Consider the following 13,645-nt stretch of genomic DNA (forward strand, 5'->3'; position numbering starts at 1 on the left):
TATATGATATCTTTTAGTAGATATTCCGAAATCTTATGATAGCTCATGGGTTTTGAGTGTGCCAATACACTTCTTCCTTGAATAAAAACATTCTTTAATGCTTGTAGTCTTTGACGTGGCTTCGTTCAAAACAGGAAGTAAGCTATGAAACAGCGACCACTAGCGGCTGTTTGGGGCAAGAGCTGCATGTCACATGCACCAAGTTTACAAGTTCACTTAAACATGCTGCCTTAAACAGGACTACTCCTAATGTTGCATGTAACGCTTGCAGAACGATCAAAAAGTATGTCTACATGACGGCGAGTTGCAGTGTGCTTCACGAAAACCGTGTTCACCTTACCGTGAACATGATCGTTTCTAGAACAACCATCACAGCACACCTGTGTCTACCCAGGCGACCGGAAGTGTCTGCTACTACTGTGAACTTCAGATTTTTTGTGATGCGCCCGATGTGTTGAAGGGGCACCATCACAATCAATTGTTTCAAGATATATAATTGGGCATTCATAATTTTAACCAATGCATAGTCCAGCAGAGGATCGTTCGCGCGTAGTAGCAGTCATAAATACACTGAAAACAGCTGGGATTCGGGTAAAAAATTGGAAGAACTATTTGAATGGAGCGTCCTTGAACAACTCTCTCAGAAAGGTAGCTACACACGGAATTTTTTTTAACGAAAAGCTACCATGTGTCTCCTCATAGCGGGATATTAAATGGGCATTCTGGCATAGATTAGCACGTTGTCGTTCTTAAATCTATTTTCAGGAGAGCCAATTGAAGTTTGCGTTTGGTCGGGATCTGTCATTGGTTCCACAGTGCGATGTAAAAGATGTTGGCGGAACTGTGCCGAAGTAAGTTACATTTGTGTTTACAGTAGGCAATTTATACCGTCCAAATATTTAAGCGTAGCGTCCGTATCATCAACTAAATGTTACTGACATAGCACCGTTATAATTGCATTAAACGCCTCAGGTTCTTAAGTCGTTTCATGTGAAATCTTGTAGGTTCTTGGTGGATGCCTGTGGGTTTTTATCTCATCATCTTCACACCGAAGGGCTGTTTCGGAAAACGGGGTCGTTAAACAGAATCCGAGCTCTGAGGGTAAGGAGAAACAGGTTGGGATTCTGTAAGAGTATCATACTTCAGATGTTGACATCCTCCCTCCGCTCCGACAGGCTGGATTGGAGCAGGGGGAGCCGGTCTTCTCTCAGCCTTATTCATCCACTCTGCAACCGTGCGACGTCGCGTCCCTCCTGAAGCAGTTCCTGCGGGAGCTGCCATCTCCCCTCATCCCCCCGGACCTCCAGGCGCCTCTGTGCCACGCGCAGAGTTTGGAGGAAGGCCAGGAGGGAGCCAGAGATGAAGCCACTCTGCTCATCACAGCCCTGTTCCCTGCTTTACACACCCGGGTGCTCCAGTACTTCTGCATGTTCCTAAGACAGACAGCTGACAGGTGGATGTTTGACTGGTTTTCCCCTCATGTTCCGGGTCTCTGTTCCCTTTATGTTCCACCCCATCGACTGCTGCTTCCTCACCAGGTGTGATGAGAACCGGATGGAGGCGGGGAACCTGGCTCTAGTGATGGCTCCGAACCTCCTGCAGCTTCCAGCGGGAGGCTCCAAGCTGACTGTGGGCACAGAAAGACTACTGGACAGACAGGCAGCGGTCATAAAGGTTCTCATAGCAAATGCCGATCGCATCGGTAGGTTACTGACCTGTGTTGTGGTCTCCCCCCACCCCACCCCCATTCCTTTGAAGGTAGACAGCTGTGTGTGTGTGTCTGTGTGTGTGTGTAGTGAGAGCTGTTAAGTATATGGCTTTTGTCACGTTAGATTGTAGAAATGAACAGGTGCTTAAAACTTGTATATGAAATGACATATTCCCCTGTTACACTGTGATGCCCCCCCCCCCCACCCCAGGGGTGATCCCTCCCTGCCTTCTGAGCATGTCTCCACTGTCGGAGGGCGGGGAGGCCACGCCCCCTAGCGACGGCGGGAAGTTCCAGCAGCGAGGGGTTGGTGTTTACAGGAGCCTGAAGCGTCAGAGGCGCCGCAGCGTCGGAGGTGAGCCTGCCGGGAGCACAGCGGCAGTTGCTTTTACATTTACATTTGTTCATTTAGCAGACGCTTTTATCCAAAGCGACTTCCAAGAGAGAGCTTTACAAAAGAGCATAGGTCACTGATCATAACAACGAGATTGTCCCAAACATTGCAAGTAGCCAAAAACATGAAGCATATATTGTGAAAAAGCTAAACAAGTGCCAAAAGGGAAGACCCATAAGAGCATGTAGTTATACAAGTTACAAATTAAAACAACATGAACCACAAAAGTGCAGGACTGTACCTGTAGAAGACAATCAACAGTAACATATTTCACAGTGAGTACAAGACTTAGCTTCGTTATATCTAACCTAAAAGAGCAATGAGTCACTTAAGAGCAATGAAATGCTCAAAATTAGCTTTTGAAATGAACTGATCAACAGTCATCCTGTTGGTGCCTTTGGAAGTTGATTGATTGTATTGTATTTGTGTTGTACACACAGTGGTTTGATTGTTGGGTAAAACAATTTAATTTATGTTTTTATTTCTTCAGAAATCTTTGTGGATGCCCTCAGTAAACTGAAGACAGGCTTCAACCCTTCAACTGGCTCTTCAAATCCTGCAGACAGTATGTGTTTAACGTCGGGGTGATGTGTTTCAAGTTGATGTTCATGTTGGCGGCAAGTTCGTGATGTACCGTATGTGAACTGAAATTAGGCTGCAGAAGTCGCCATGTTGTTCTTAACACAAACATCCTCAGGTCATCAGAATAGCCGTCCCACTCCTCAATCACCAGTCACAGTCAAGAGGAAATGTACAGAGGATCCCGGTCCAGAAGTGGAGGGCTCTGCCAAAAAAAGGTAGTTCTGGTGGGAACCCCATGCACAGTGTGATGGGAATTTGAGAACCCGTAAACTCAAAGCTGTTAAATGTCTTTTGTCGTTAGTATTTATTGAATTAAGCTTTCTGCAGAAAGCACTAGACCCACACAGACTACACAGGGTGTTCTTTGTAACGTGTATAACTGCATGCTCTTATGAGTCTTCCCTTTGGCACTTGTTTAGTTTTTTCACAATGTATGCTTCATGTTTTGGCTGCTTGCAATGTTTGGGACTACCTCGTTATTATGATCAGCGACCTATGCTCTTTTGTAAAGCTCTCTCTTGGAAGTCGCTTTGGATGAAAGCGTCTGCTAAATGCATGCAAATGTAAATATAATGTGTTCTGTCAGTCTGATGAAGAATTCCCTCCTAGGACAGGCCTGTCATACGTGGATATAGAGCTGCTGCCACATATACACAACAGCCTCTTGTCAGGTGGCTGAGCGGTTAGGGCATCGGGCTAGTAATCAGAAGCTCGCTGGTTCGATTCCCGACCGAATAACTGACCGAATAAAAACCCTGTTCTCTGACAGACGTTCTGTACAGGACCTGAGGGAGAGCCAAAGCTGTAATGTCTCAAACGTGGTGAGTGAAGGGGACATGAGTAGGAAGCAGGAAGCCTGTGTCACACTACAAACATCAGAGGAAAAGAAGCATCCAAACATAGATTCTAAATTACTTAACAGGTAAGTTAACAAATGCAAATATGTACTATTATATTATCTCTTTTCAATGTTTATTGCACGTGTCCACTTTTTTGTGTCGTGTTGGCTGACTGTGCTGTCTTCCTGAAGGCCTGAGGTTGAAGAGGATTGTTCTCAGCGAAGACTATCTCTACGATTCTTTAACACAGCCAGCTGGAACCTTCCAGTATGTTTAGAGTCACTGGCTACTTTAAACCACGTCACGTTCTGAATAACAAATAACTGAGTGCTTCATGCCTTGCTCTGATGACAGAACACGACGAGTACGTCGCCCCAAAGTCATCATGAAACCGTGACGCCTGGAAGTCAAATGTTGTCGGATGACATGGGTGGAGTTTCCGTCTGCGAGGCGGAGAACGCTATCAGAATCCCGGTCATTCTGATCGACGGGCCCGGAAAAGGTTAGTTCCAACTCCTGGTCTTTTATTCCCCGGTCTGTCTCCTTGAGTGTAACAGTGCTTTTCTCTGAACAGGTGTGAGGGAGAATGAGGTGGAAGACCACCCTGACCTGCTCAACCTCAGCTTCATGGAGGACCCCACAGCCCCCTGGGACATACCTGACTCCCCCGCAGGCATGGAGGGAGCGGAGCGAGGAGGTCAAGTCGCCTCACTGGGAGGCGAGGACATGGAAGCAACTGATCTGCAGAATGACTCAGACCGTGAAGTAGGAGGTCTGGCGAAGACTGGGGTAAATCACCGAGCCGAAGAGGGGACTCCAGACAAGGAGCCGGTCAGAGAGAAAGTGTCTGGCCGGGCGAGCAGGAAACGGCGAGCACCTCGCCGGTCGATCAGCCTGCCTGACGTGAACCTGGAGCACCTCAGAGATGGAGACGAATCCCTGGAGGAAGACGAAGGGGAGAGGTGTCTGTCCGTCAGCCGTGAAGACCAAGACCCTCCGGACTCCGGAAGGACAAACACAGAGGGCGACCGGCCGACGACCACGACCGCAAAAGACGCAGCATCGAGGACGAGGAACGCTGAAAGGGCGGAGCAGAAACGGGAGCAGGCGCCAGAGAAGCCGGTTGAGTCCGGTTCGGGTTTCAAGAGGTCTCGTATGTCTGTGGCCGACCATCTCAGACGGTTCAACGCCCTGGCGACTCTGCTCCGCACGCCCAGGGCCCCGCCGCAGGCCCCTGTGCCCCTCCTCAGAGACCGCCTGCACGAGACGCTTCTGGGGAGGGAACACAGGGGTGCCCTGGGCCTGCAGCGCCAGGGGGCACGGCGGTTCGGACGCTCCATCAGTCACGACGGAGTCCCTGGAGCTCTGGGGGGGCTCAGCAGGGAGGTGGACCGGCCAGGGGGAGTCCCCAGTCCCGGGCCGCTGGTCCAATCAGCACCACCAGAGCCGACTGGGAGACTGGAGGCTTTCCGGCTGGAGCTGGATCCAGAGAGCCACCGCCTTCCAGGAGCCCCGAGACTGGAGAACGTTCCAAGGCCCAGGGGGAGTTTTAGCGCAGCCGCTGAACTGCCGGAGCAAAGCCAGGGATGCCAGGAGGATCTCGGGGAATCTCAACCAGAGGAGCCGTCAGACAAGCCCGAGCTGCACCACCTCCTGCAGGAGCAGCTGAGTCTGTGTGACTCAGACAAGCTGCATGGGGGAGACCTCACAGCCACAGCTCAGCTGGATAGGCAGACCCAGACAGAAGCCACCTCAGCTAGGCAACACCAGAGCGCCTCACTGGTGGGGAAGAACTTCCAGGTCAGAGAAGTCCAGCGTTCCAGACTCCCTACAGCTCCCTCCTTGCACCTGCACACCTGCTATCTTCACATCAGCACGGCCACCCAGACTGACAGAGCGACGCCCCCTAAGAACGACGGCACAGAAAACACGGAGGCTGTGTGCTCGCCTGGAGACGCCTCTGCGTTTGACTTCATCGCTGTAGACATGGACGGATGTTCCCTGGATGATTCTCTTCCAGCCCTGACGTTCAGGCCCACGGCCACCAGGAGGCGCTACAGAGACTCTCCTCGCTGGCTTGTCCATGAGGTCAACATGGCCGCAGGGGAAACGCTGCAGATATGAGAGTTTTGGGGCTGTATTTTTCCCTCCTCTTCTGTTTACAACATACAGTGTGCATGTGATGGTTAAAGAGACATAGCAATTAGTTCTGTTTTCTCTGTAATGGCGGGTGGCAAATATGATCACAAATAAATGTTGTTTTGTTAGTTATTTTATGTATTTCTACTATAGTCTAAATATGCATGTTGCAACCCTGTTTATTATTGACATAGACCATATTTAATGTTTTGTTTTTTATGTATTTGTTGTTTTAATCTAAATAAAAGCATTCAATTTAAAAATAGTTTGTGCAGCATCCCTCTGGCTCTTTAAACTGTGTGTGCTTGTATGAATCCATAGCAAAATGTGCACAATTGAACCAATTCTGATTCATTCTATCCATGTTTTATTACAATAATAGTTATGTTCTAATTTGATTGCAATCATGTTGCACTCAAAAACAAAATGCAAATGAATTTCCTCGGGCCAGTGTGGGCACAGCCTTTTTGTTGTCATTTTGCTCCACCCCTTTTTCATGGTGTAGAAGTTTTGTCAGTCTGTCTTCCAACACAGCCAGAATCACTGGAGCCACATTGTCCTTGAGCACGCCTGCTCTCAGCAGCCAGGGTTGAGAGGAGCGAGGTGGGAGAGAGAGAGAGATCGGCAGGGTAAGGAACGACCAGGCAGATTCCCATCCCTCTCAAGGTGCGATCTCTACTACCTGGTGAGGATGGCAGAAGGAGGAGATGGAGAGGAGGAGATCCAGTTTCTGCGCACGGTGAGTGATGCCATGTCCTCTTTAGACGGATGAGTGGGAAGTATGGGACTTAACTAAATACGTAATTTAACAGCGTACGGTGAATTTGGCTTCTTAAGTTCTTATTTAACTAATTTAACTGTGAAGTACTGTAGCAGTGGCGGGCATGTTATTGACTTGAGAGAGGAGAGATTGGTGCGAACAGGTGCTAGTCTTGTCGGCATTGTTATCTATTTTTACTCCTGAAGGACCCTGTTACTGTTTGGACTCTGAGCAGGATGGTTGGTGCCAAGTAACAGCTGACTCTAGCAAATAGAAAGCTATTAAAACTACAGCTTGTATACAATCACAGACAGATCAGCAGAAACTATTACATGCACACTGCCGTTTGTGATAAAAACTCAAATATCAATAATTATAATTCAGAAAACAATTCCCAGAAGTTTAGAGTCTCTCTTCAGAGTTAAGTTGCTACACTGCATAAAGATGAAGAATGAATACAATATAAACTTTAAATACACAAGTTGTATTGCTATTCTTCTAGTGAAAGAAATGGACTGGTTTTACTGGATATACTGATGAAGTGGATTCATTGGAAGTGGGAACTGATGAAGCAGGCCAGAGTCACAGCAGACAGAGACTGGAGACTGTCTCTCCCAATGTCTCCCTGGAGACTGGTTCTCCTTTTACTGGTTCTCCTCTTGTCTCCAGGGAGACGGGATCTCCTCTTACTGGTTCTCCTCTGTCTCCAGGGAGACGGGTTCTCCTCTTACTGGTTCTCCTCTGATTCCTTGGAGACTGGTTCTCCTCTTACTGGTTCTCCTCTGTCTCCAGGGAGACTGGTTCTCCTCTGTCTCCAGGGAGACGGGTTCTCCTCTTACTGGTTCTCCTCTGTCTCCAGGGAGACGGGTTCTCCTCTGTCTCCAGGGAGACGGGTTCTCCTCTTACTGGTTCTCCTCTGTCTCCAGGGAGACGGGTTCTCCTCTTACTGGTTCTCCTCTGTCTCCAGGGAGACGGGTTCTCCTCTTACTGGTTCTCCTCTGATTCCTTGGAGACTGGTTCTCCTCTTACTGGTTCTCCTCTGTCTCCAGGGAGACGGGTTCTCCTCTTATTGGTTCTCCTCTGTCTCCAGGGAGACGGGTCACAGGCTGAATGTTCGCTGCCTCCTCCCACTGATCAGGACATCATGAGGTTCACACGGTAATTCTGCTCCACATAGTTGAAACGGTTTAATCACACAGTACCAGGCAGAGGTGCGGGATATTCTGGCAGCCATGTTGTTTTTGGCACTTCATTAATGTACTTCATTAATTTCCATTTAAGACTCATCGCTTAAGGCTTGTATGAATTTCAGGTAATGCTCCCTGGCTTTTACATGTTCTGCAGTGTCAAGTCTGATACTGGAGACAGGGGGCGTGAAAGAAACATGACTTTTGTGAGAAGTATCCCCCTCTCCTGAGCACTAGATCTTTCTTTTTATAGCTCTTATAGTTTAAGCCCCTGGAAGGAGAAAGGCCTCGTCTGCTGCTTGTGTGTCTAAGCTGTGTGTGGCCACTCAGACGTGCCGTGACAGACACGCTGTAGACCACGCCAGTGGGTTGGTGGATGGGTTCACTGTCCATCGTCCTGCCAGTGAGACAGACATGTGAGAGACAGGGCTCTAGCGTAGAGGTGAGAGTGTTGCGTCTGAACTTGAGAGGGGTCAGCTGGATGGAGGCGTGTGAGTGAGGATGGGCATCTCTAGCTGTGAGGCTGTTCATCCTCAGCTCTGCAGAGATCTATATTTACAGTCTTGGGATTAGCTAGGCTTGGTCCTCGTCGCCACCTGTTCTTTGAAGGTGTACGGTCACTGTACAGACTCTCTCTCGTTATAGTGCAGCGAATAGACCTTCTTGATCAGACCGGTAATCTGCTTGTCAGTGAATAATAGTAACTGGACGCTGAAACTACCTCTGGCTGTGTGCGTTTGTTGCCTTTGTGGATGCTGCTGCTCGCTAGGTCCTGCGGGGCGTCACATGTCCTGTGGTCCCGAAGGGGAATGTGAGAGCAGCAGGTGCACAGTCTGAAATAGACGCCAAGGAGGCGTGACCTGTGACCGTCAGAGCAGCAGAGAGATTAGAGGCAGGAGGGGCAAGGAGGAGGGAGTGGAGGCTAGGAATGAGAGGTGTTTCAGAAGAGAGGCCGCCGACAGCTGTTTGAATTTTGACCCAATTTCCGATGCGCAGCAGTACCTATGCCAGGATATCCATTTGTGTTTTCGTCTCTGTTGCCTGAGATGTAGATCAGCTCTCTTTCACAGACACCTTGCCATCAGACAAGTTTAAATTTCCACTGATGTCATAAAATTCCTCATGTGCCTTCATCCTCTTGTACACCACTACTGTGTCAGCCATTATTAAGCCGCCTCTAAATTTGTTTTGGCTGTAACTCTACCCCTGGCCAGCATGTGTGTCATACAGACTGGCCTCAAGGTTATAGCTGCCAAGTTAAATAGAACTGCAAACAGAACATGCCTCGCGGTGGAAGAAAACTCCTCATGTAACTCTTGTCTGTTTTCTTCTGAATGTGTCGTCTTTTAAAGTGAACATCTGCAACGTTGAAAGTAGCGATGGCGCACTGAATCTCTCCAGTTGAACTCTAAATATAGTGCTACATTGACTTGTTTGCGATGTTGAGAAGCATACTTGGTATTGAAATAAATTCAAATTTATATTGGAAACTCTCAATAAGTTTGTTAGCTCAGATAGGTAAGGAACCGTTATCACAGGTTTATCTTCTATATTCCAGGTTTAGATTAGGCTGCTAGGTGATGGTTTTGAAAAATGAAATGTCTGCTCTTCCTGTGTGTGTGTAGGATGACCAGGTGGTGCTCCAGTGCACCGCCTCCATCCTTAAGGAGCAGATTAAACTGTGTCTGTCCTGCGAGGGCTTTGGGAACAGACTCTGTTTCCTGGAGACCACTTCCAACGCCCAGGTCAGTGACACCGTCTGTCCACAGCTAGCGTGGACGCTAAAGGCGAGAAACTGAGTTTGATCATCTTGATTTAGGATTTTATCTGTTGGTTCTGTTATGAATGGCTTATCAAGTGACTTGATTTAAGAAAATGACACTATTTTTAAGAAAATGACATTTCAAGTGAAAATGTCTTACTGCACTGGGAGCCAAATGTACTCGTCTTAAGCATAAGCAAACTCATAGCTAATATTCTATTCTTTCTAGGGCATTAGGGCATTTTTGCAGTGTAGCTGATGGATGATATTGTTTCCTTCCAGAATGTTCCTCCGGATCTGGCGATCTGCTGCTTTATCCTGGAGCAGTCTTTGTCAGTGCGAGCGTTGCAAGAGATGCTGTCCAACACATCGGACCTGAACGAGGTGGGGGTTCGACCAGGGGAGCCGACAAACTGTGGCGTCTCTCTTTTTGAGTCTGATGTTTCACAGCGAAATAGTCTCTTAGAACAAAAACTTGAGATGGTTGTGTAGATGTGCAGTAGCTGTTCAGAACCCTGTTCAGAGGTAGCTTGTTTTCAAGCAACTTAACTTCGTTTTGTTGTCTCTTCTTTTGACTCCCACACCCTCGTCACTCTCCCACCCACCAACCGTAGGCAGTCGATTTGGACAAATGGGTATGTCTGCTCATGTTTCAGTTCCCGTCACGTTTTCCTCTCCTCTTCCTGTCTACCCCTAGCGTCTTCCCCTGTCCCTCTCCGAGTCAGTGAACTTCTTCCCCCTGATTCAGTAATGAACCACTTCTCCCTGTCAGGGCCACTTCTGAATCCCTTGTCATCCTCACTCACAGCCGCAGCTAACGCCTCACATCTCTTCCACTCTCCTTAATGTTGTCACAGCTGGGATGCCAAGGAGTGTGTCGGATGACACTCGAGTAACGATGGCTGTCATCGGTCTCGGAGCAGCCCTGTGCTGTTAAATCTCCTGGCTGACACGCCACATCCACACCACCCCCCCCCCCCCCTCCCACATCATACCCATGCCTCACATACCTCATATTGAATGATGTCATCACTAAGCAGAGGGCCAAGTCTTTGATCTATAGCGGTCACCTGTCCTCCTTCTCCAGTCAGATAGACGTTGCATGCTTCGTATGTCCACTCCTCTCTCACTCCCTGTGTGGTTGCGGTTTCTCCTTTGGGGTGCGTGGTGTGTCACAACCTCTCCAACCGCTCTAACCTGTAGAACATGTAGGACGATCAAATCCTTCACTCGAGGAATAATCCCCGTGTTAACAGTTGACGGTGTTCCTGAAAATCACTAATCATAACAACGTTCTATACGTAACCGTTTATAATATCTGTATGTTTTCAGTAACATTAGTCTTGTGTATTGATGTTTTAATCTGCGTAATAAAATCCTAATCTGTAATAAAAGCATCTGCTCAATGAATAAATTTAAAATGTAGATGTAAATCTGACTTTACTGTTGTATTCTCAGTTTGGGTGTCTCATTTGACTTGATGTTTGGAGCTCTACTCTGTAGTTGTGGTCCACTCACACCTCATGTGATAGCTGGTAAATGTTTGTTGTTGTCTGATGTCTGTGTCCTTTTACCTGAAAGGATGAGCCTACAGGCTGCCCCTCCCTCCCTCCCTCCCTCCCTCCCTCCCTCCCTCCCTCCCTCCCTCCCTCCCTCCCTCCCTCCCTCCCTCCCTCCCTCCCTCCCTCCCTCCCTCCCTCCCTCCCTCCCTCCCTCCCTCCCTCCCTCCCTCCCTCCCTCCCTCCCTCCCTCCCTCCCTCCCTCCCTCCCCCCTCCCTCCCTCCCTCCCTCCCTCCCTCCCTCCCTCCCTCCCTCCCTCCCTCCCTCCCTGGCCTGCAGCAGTGCTGTGTGCCTGGGCTCTGGGCCTCGTGCTGGCTGAATGACCGGAGTGTAACTCGTTCTTGTCTCTGTCTCCGCTAGTCGTCCCAGGGCGGGGGTCACCGGACCCTGCTGTACGGCCACGCCATCCTGCTGAAACACACCCACTCCAGCATGGTGAGCAGACTGCTGACTCGCACGACTGTCCTGACGCTGAAAACTCCCTCTCTCTCTCTCTCTCTCTCTCTCCCCCCCTCTCATTTACAGTATAGTAGTCTCTCTCCCACTCAGTGTACAGTCTAGTAGTCTCTCTCCCACTCAGTGTACAGTCTAGTAGTCTCTCTCCCACTCAGTGTACAGTCTAGTAGTCTCTCTCCCACTCAGTGTACAGTCTAGTAGTCTCTCTCCCACTCAGTGTCATAAAGAGTGTGATGGGTTTCTCTCTCTCTCCTGCAGTACCTCAGCTGTTTGACCACATCTCGTTCGCTCACAGACAAACTGGCCTTCGACGTGGGCTTGCAAGAAGACTCCACAGGTACGTGTCATGTTGCACAGACCTCTGTTGTCCTGTGTAAACCTCTGGTCAGGGTTAGGGCTAGGGAATGACTTTTATTTTGAAGGGGTGACTGAAGCTCACGCTGACTCCTCCCCCAGGTGAGGCGTGCTGGTGGACGATTCACCCCGCCTCCAAGCAGAGGTCGGAGGGTGAGAAGGTCAGGGTAGGAGACGACCTCATCCTGGTCAGTGTGTCGTCAGAGAGATACCTGGTGAGACCTCGCTCCACGTAGAGAGAGAACCTTCCTCTCGCCTGATGAGAGACCTCACCAAGCCCCTCTCTATCTCTGTCTCTCTGTGTGTCTCTCTCTCTGTCTCTCTCTCTCTGTCTCTCTCCCTCCCTCTGTCTGTCTCTCTCTCTCTCTCTCTCTCTCTCTCTCTCTCTCTCTGTCTCTCTCTCTCTCTGTCTCTCTCCCTCCCTCTGTCTCTCTCTCTCTCTCTCCTCTCTCTCTCTCTCTCTCTCTCTCTCTCTCTCTCTCTCTCTCTCTCTGTCTCTCTCCCTCCCTCTGTCTCTCTCTCTCTCTCTCTCTCTCTCTCTCTCTCTCTCTCCCAGCATCTCTCCTATGCCAGTGGAGACCTCATGGTGGATGCCTCCTTCATGCAGACTCTGTGGACCATGAACCCCGTGTGTTCAGGATGTGAGCTGGTAGAAGGTGAGGAGGAGCGCGGCGTGTTCAGGGTGGGAGCAGGGAGACAGGGAGGGGATGCCTGTCTCACTGCAGCAGGGAGACAGGGAGGGGATGCCTGTCTCACTGCAGCAGGGAGACAGGGAGGGGATGCCTGTCTCACTGCAGCAGGTAGACAGGGAGGGGATGCCTGTCTCACTGCAGCAGGTAGACAGGGAGGGGATGCCTGTCTCACTGCAGCAGGTAGACAGGGAGGGGATGCCTGTCTCACTGCAGCAGGTAGACAGGGAGGGGATGCCTGTCTCACTGCAGCAGGTAGACAGGGAGGGGATGCCTGTCTCACTGCAGCAGGTAGACAGGGAGGGGATGCCTGTCTCACTGCAGCAGGTAGACAGGGAGGGGATGCCTGTCTCACTGCAGCAGGTAGACAGGGAGGGGATGCCTGTCTCACTGCAGCAGGTAGACAGGGAGGGGATGCCTGTCTCACTGCAGCAGGTAGACAGGGAGGGGATGCCTGTCTCACTGCAGCAGGTAGACAGGGAGGGGATGCCTGTCTCACTGCAGCAGGTAGACAGGGAGGGGATGCCTGTCTCACTGCAGCAGGTAGACAGGGAGGGGATGCCTGTCTCACTGCAGCAGGTAGACAGGGAGGGGATGCCTGTCTCACTGCAGCAGGTAGACAGGGAGGGGATGCCTGTCTCACTGCAGCAGGTAGACAGGGAGGGGATGCCTGTCTCACTGCAGCAGGTAGACAGGGAGGGGATGCCTGTCTCACTGCAGCAGGTAGACAGGGAGGGGATGCCTGGTGTTGAACTGATCTCCCTCGTGGTCTGTGTCTTGTGTCTTGTGTCCTGCAGGCTTCCTGACCGGAGGCTACGTTCTCAGACTGTTCCATGGACACATGGACGAGTGTCTGGCCATCGCAGCCGCCGACCAGGGGGAAGACCAGCGCAGGTGGGCGCACAGCACATCACAGTCTTTACACACTCCGGAAGATACTGTGTCATACTGTGTTCTGTACTAGTCTCTCGCCCATTAGAGGGTTAGCTTGGTTAGCTTAGCTGCTACAGATCACTACTGATCAGCATGACTCTCCTGTTCCACTCAGAAATGCTCATTATGAGGGCGGGGCCGTCTGTAGCCACGCCCGGTCTCTATGGCGACTGGAGCCTCTCCGTATTGGGTGAGTGTGGACCAACCCGCTTCTGTCCAGCAGCCAATCAGAAACCATCCATGTTTAACCTGCCTGCGATCTCAACTCAACTGAGGGCTGTT

At 50.1% G+C, this 13,645-nt stretch overlaps 2 protein-coding genes across 6 annotated transcripts in view; both read left to right on the plus strand.

The window, feature by feature from the left end:
- The first annotated feature begins 154 nt into the window (after positions 1-154).
- LOC146287727 (uncharacterized) lies at positions 155-5,904 on the plus strand. Its single transcript, XM_084698611.1, has 12 exons — positions 155-648; positions 766-851; positions 1,005-1,101; positions 1,176-1,453; positions 1,539-1,702; positions 1,920-2,063; positions 2,593-2,667; positions 2,800-2,899; positions 3,454-3,606; positions 3,715-3,790; positions 3,878-4,025; positions 4,098-5,904. Exons 1-12 carry the CDS (start codon positions 520-522, stop codon positions 5,645-5,647), a joined length of 3,000 nt encoding a protein of 999 aa, XP_084554737.1. The 5' UTR covers positions 155-519; the 3' UTR covers positions 5,648-5,904.
- Positions 5,905-6,224: 320 nt separating this feature from the next.
- The window catches only part of ryr1a (ryanodine receptor 1a (skeletal)), a 55,300-nt gene continuing 47,879 nt past the window's right edge, over positions 6,225-13,645 (plus strand). For 4 of the 5 annotated variants that reach the window (XM_084698461.1, XM_084698463.1, XM_084698462.1 and 1 more), the window contains exons 1-10: positions 6,234-6,401; positions 9,235-9,354; positions 9,654-9,755; positions 9,986-10,006; positions 11,292-11,366; positions 11,646-11,724; positions 11,844-11,956; positions 12,298-12,397; positions 13,228-13,324; positions 13,479-13,553. In XM_084698461.1, the coding sequence (XP_084554587.1) occupies positions 6,354-6,401; positions 9,235-9,354; positions 9,654-9,755; positions 9,986-10,006; positions 11,292-11,366; positions 11,646-11,724; positions 11,844-11,956; positions 12,298-12,397; positions 13,228-13,324; positions 13,479-13,553 (830 nt within the window). In that variant the 5' untranslated portion in view covers positions 6,234-6,353. Of the gene's footprint in view, positions 6,402-9,234; positions 9,355-9,653; positions 9,756-9,985; positions 10,007-11,291; positions 11,367-11,645; positions 11,725-11,843; positions 11,957-12,297; positions 12,398-13,227; positions 13,325-13,478; positions 13,554-13,645 lie in introns of all 5 variants that reach the window. The other variant, XM_084698465.1, reaches the window with a different exon arrangement.

Source organism: Hypomesus nipponensis, chromosome 5 (genome assembly GCF_054491055.1).
Source record: "Hypomesus nipponensis isolate SF chromosome 5, ASM5449105v1, whole genome shotgun sequence".
NCBI classification, from domain to species: Eukaryota; Metazoa; Chordata; class Actinopteri; order Osmeriformes; family Osmeridae; genus Hypomesus; species Hypomesus nipponensis.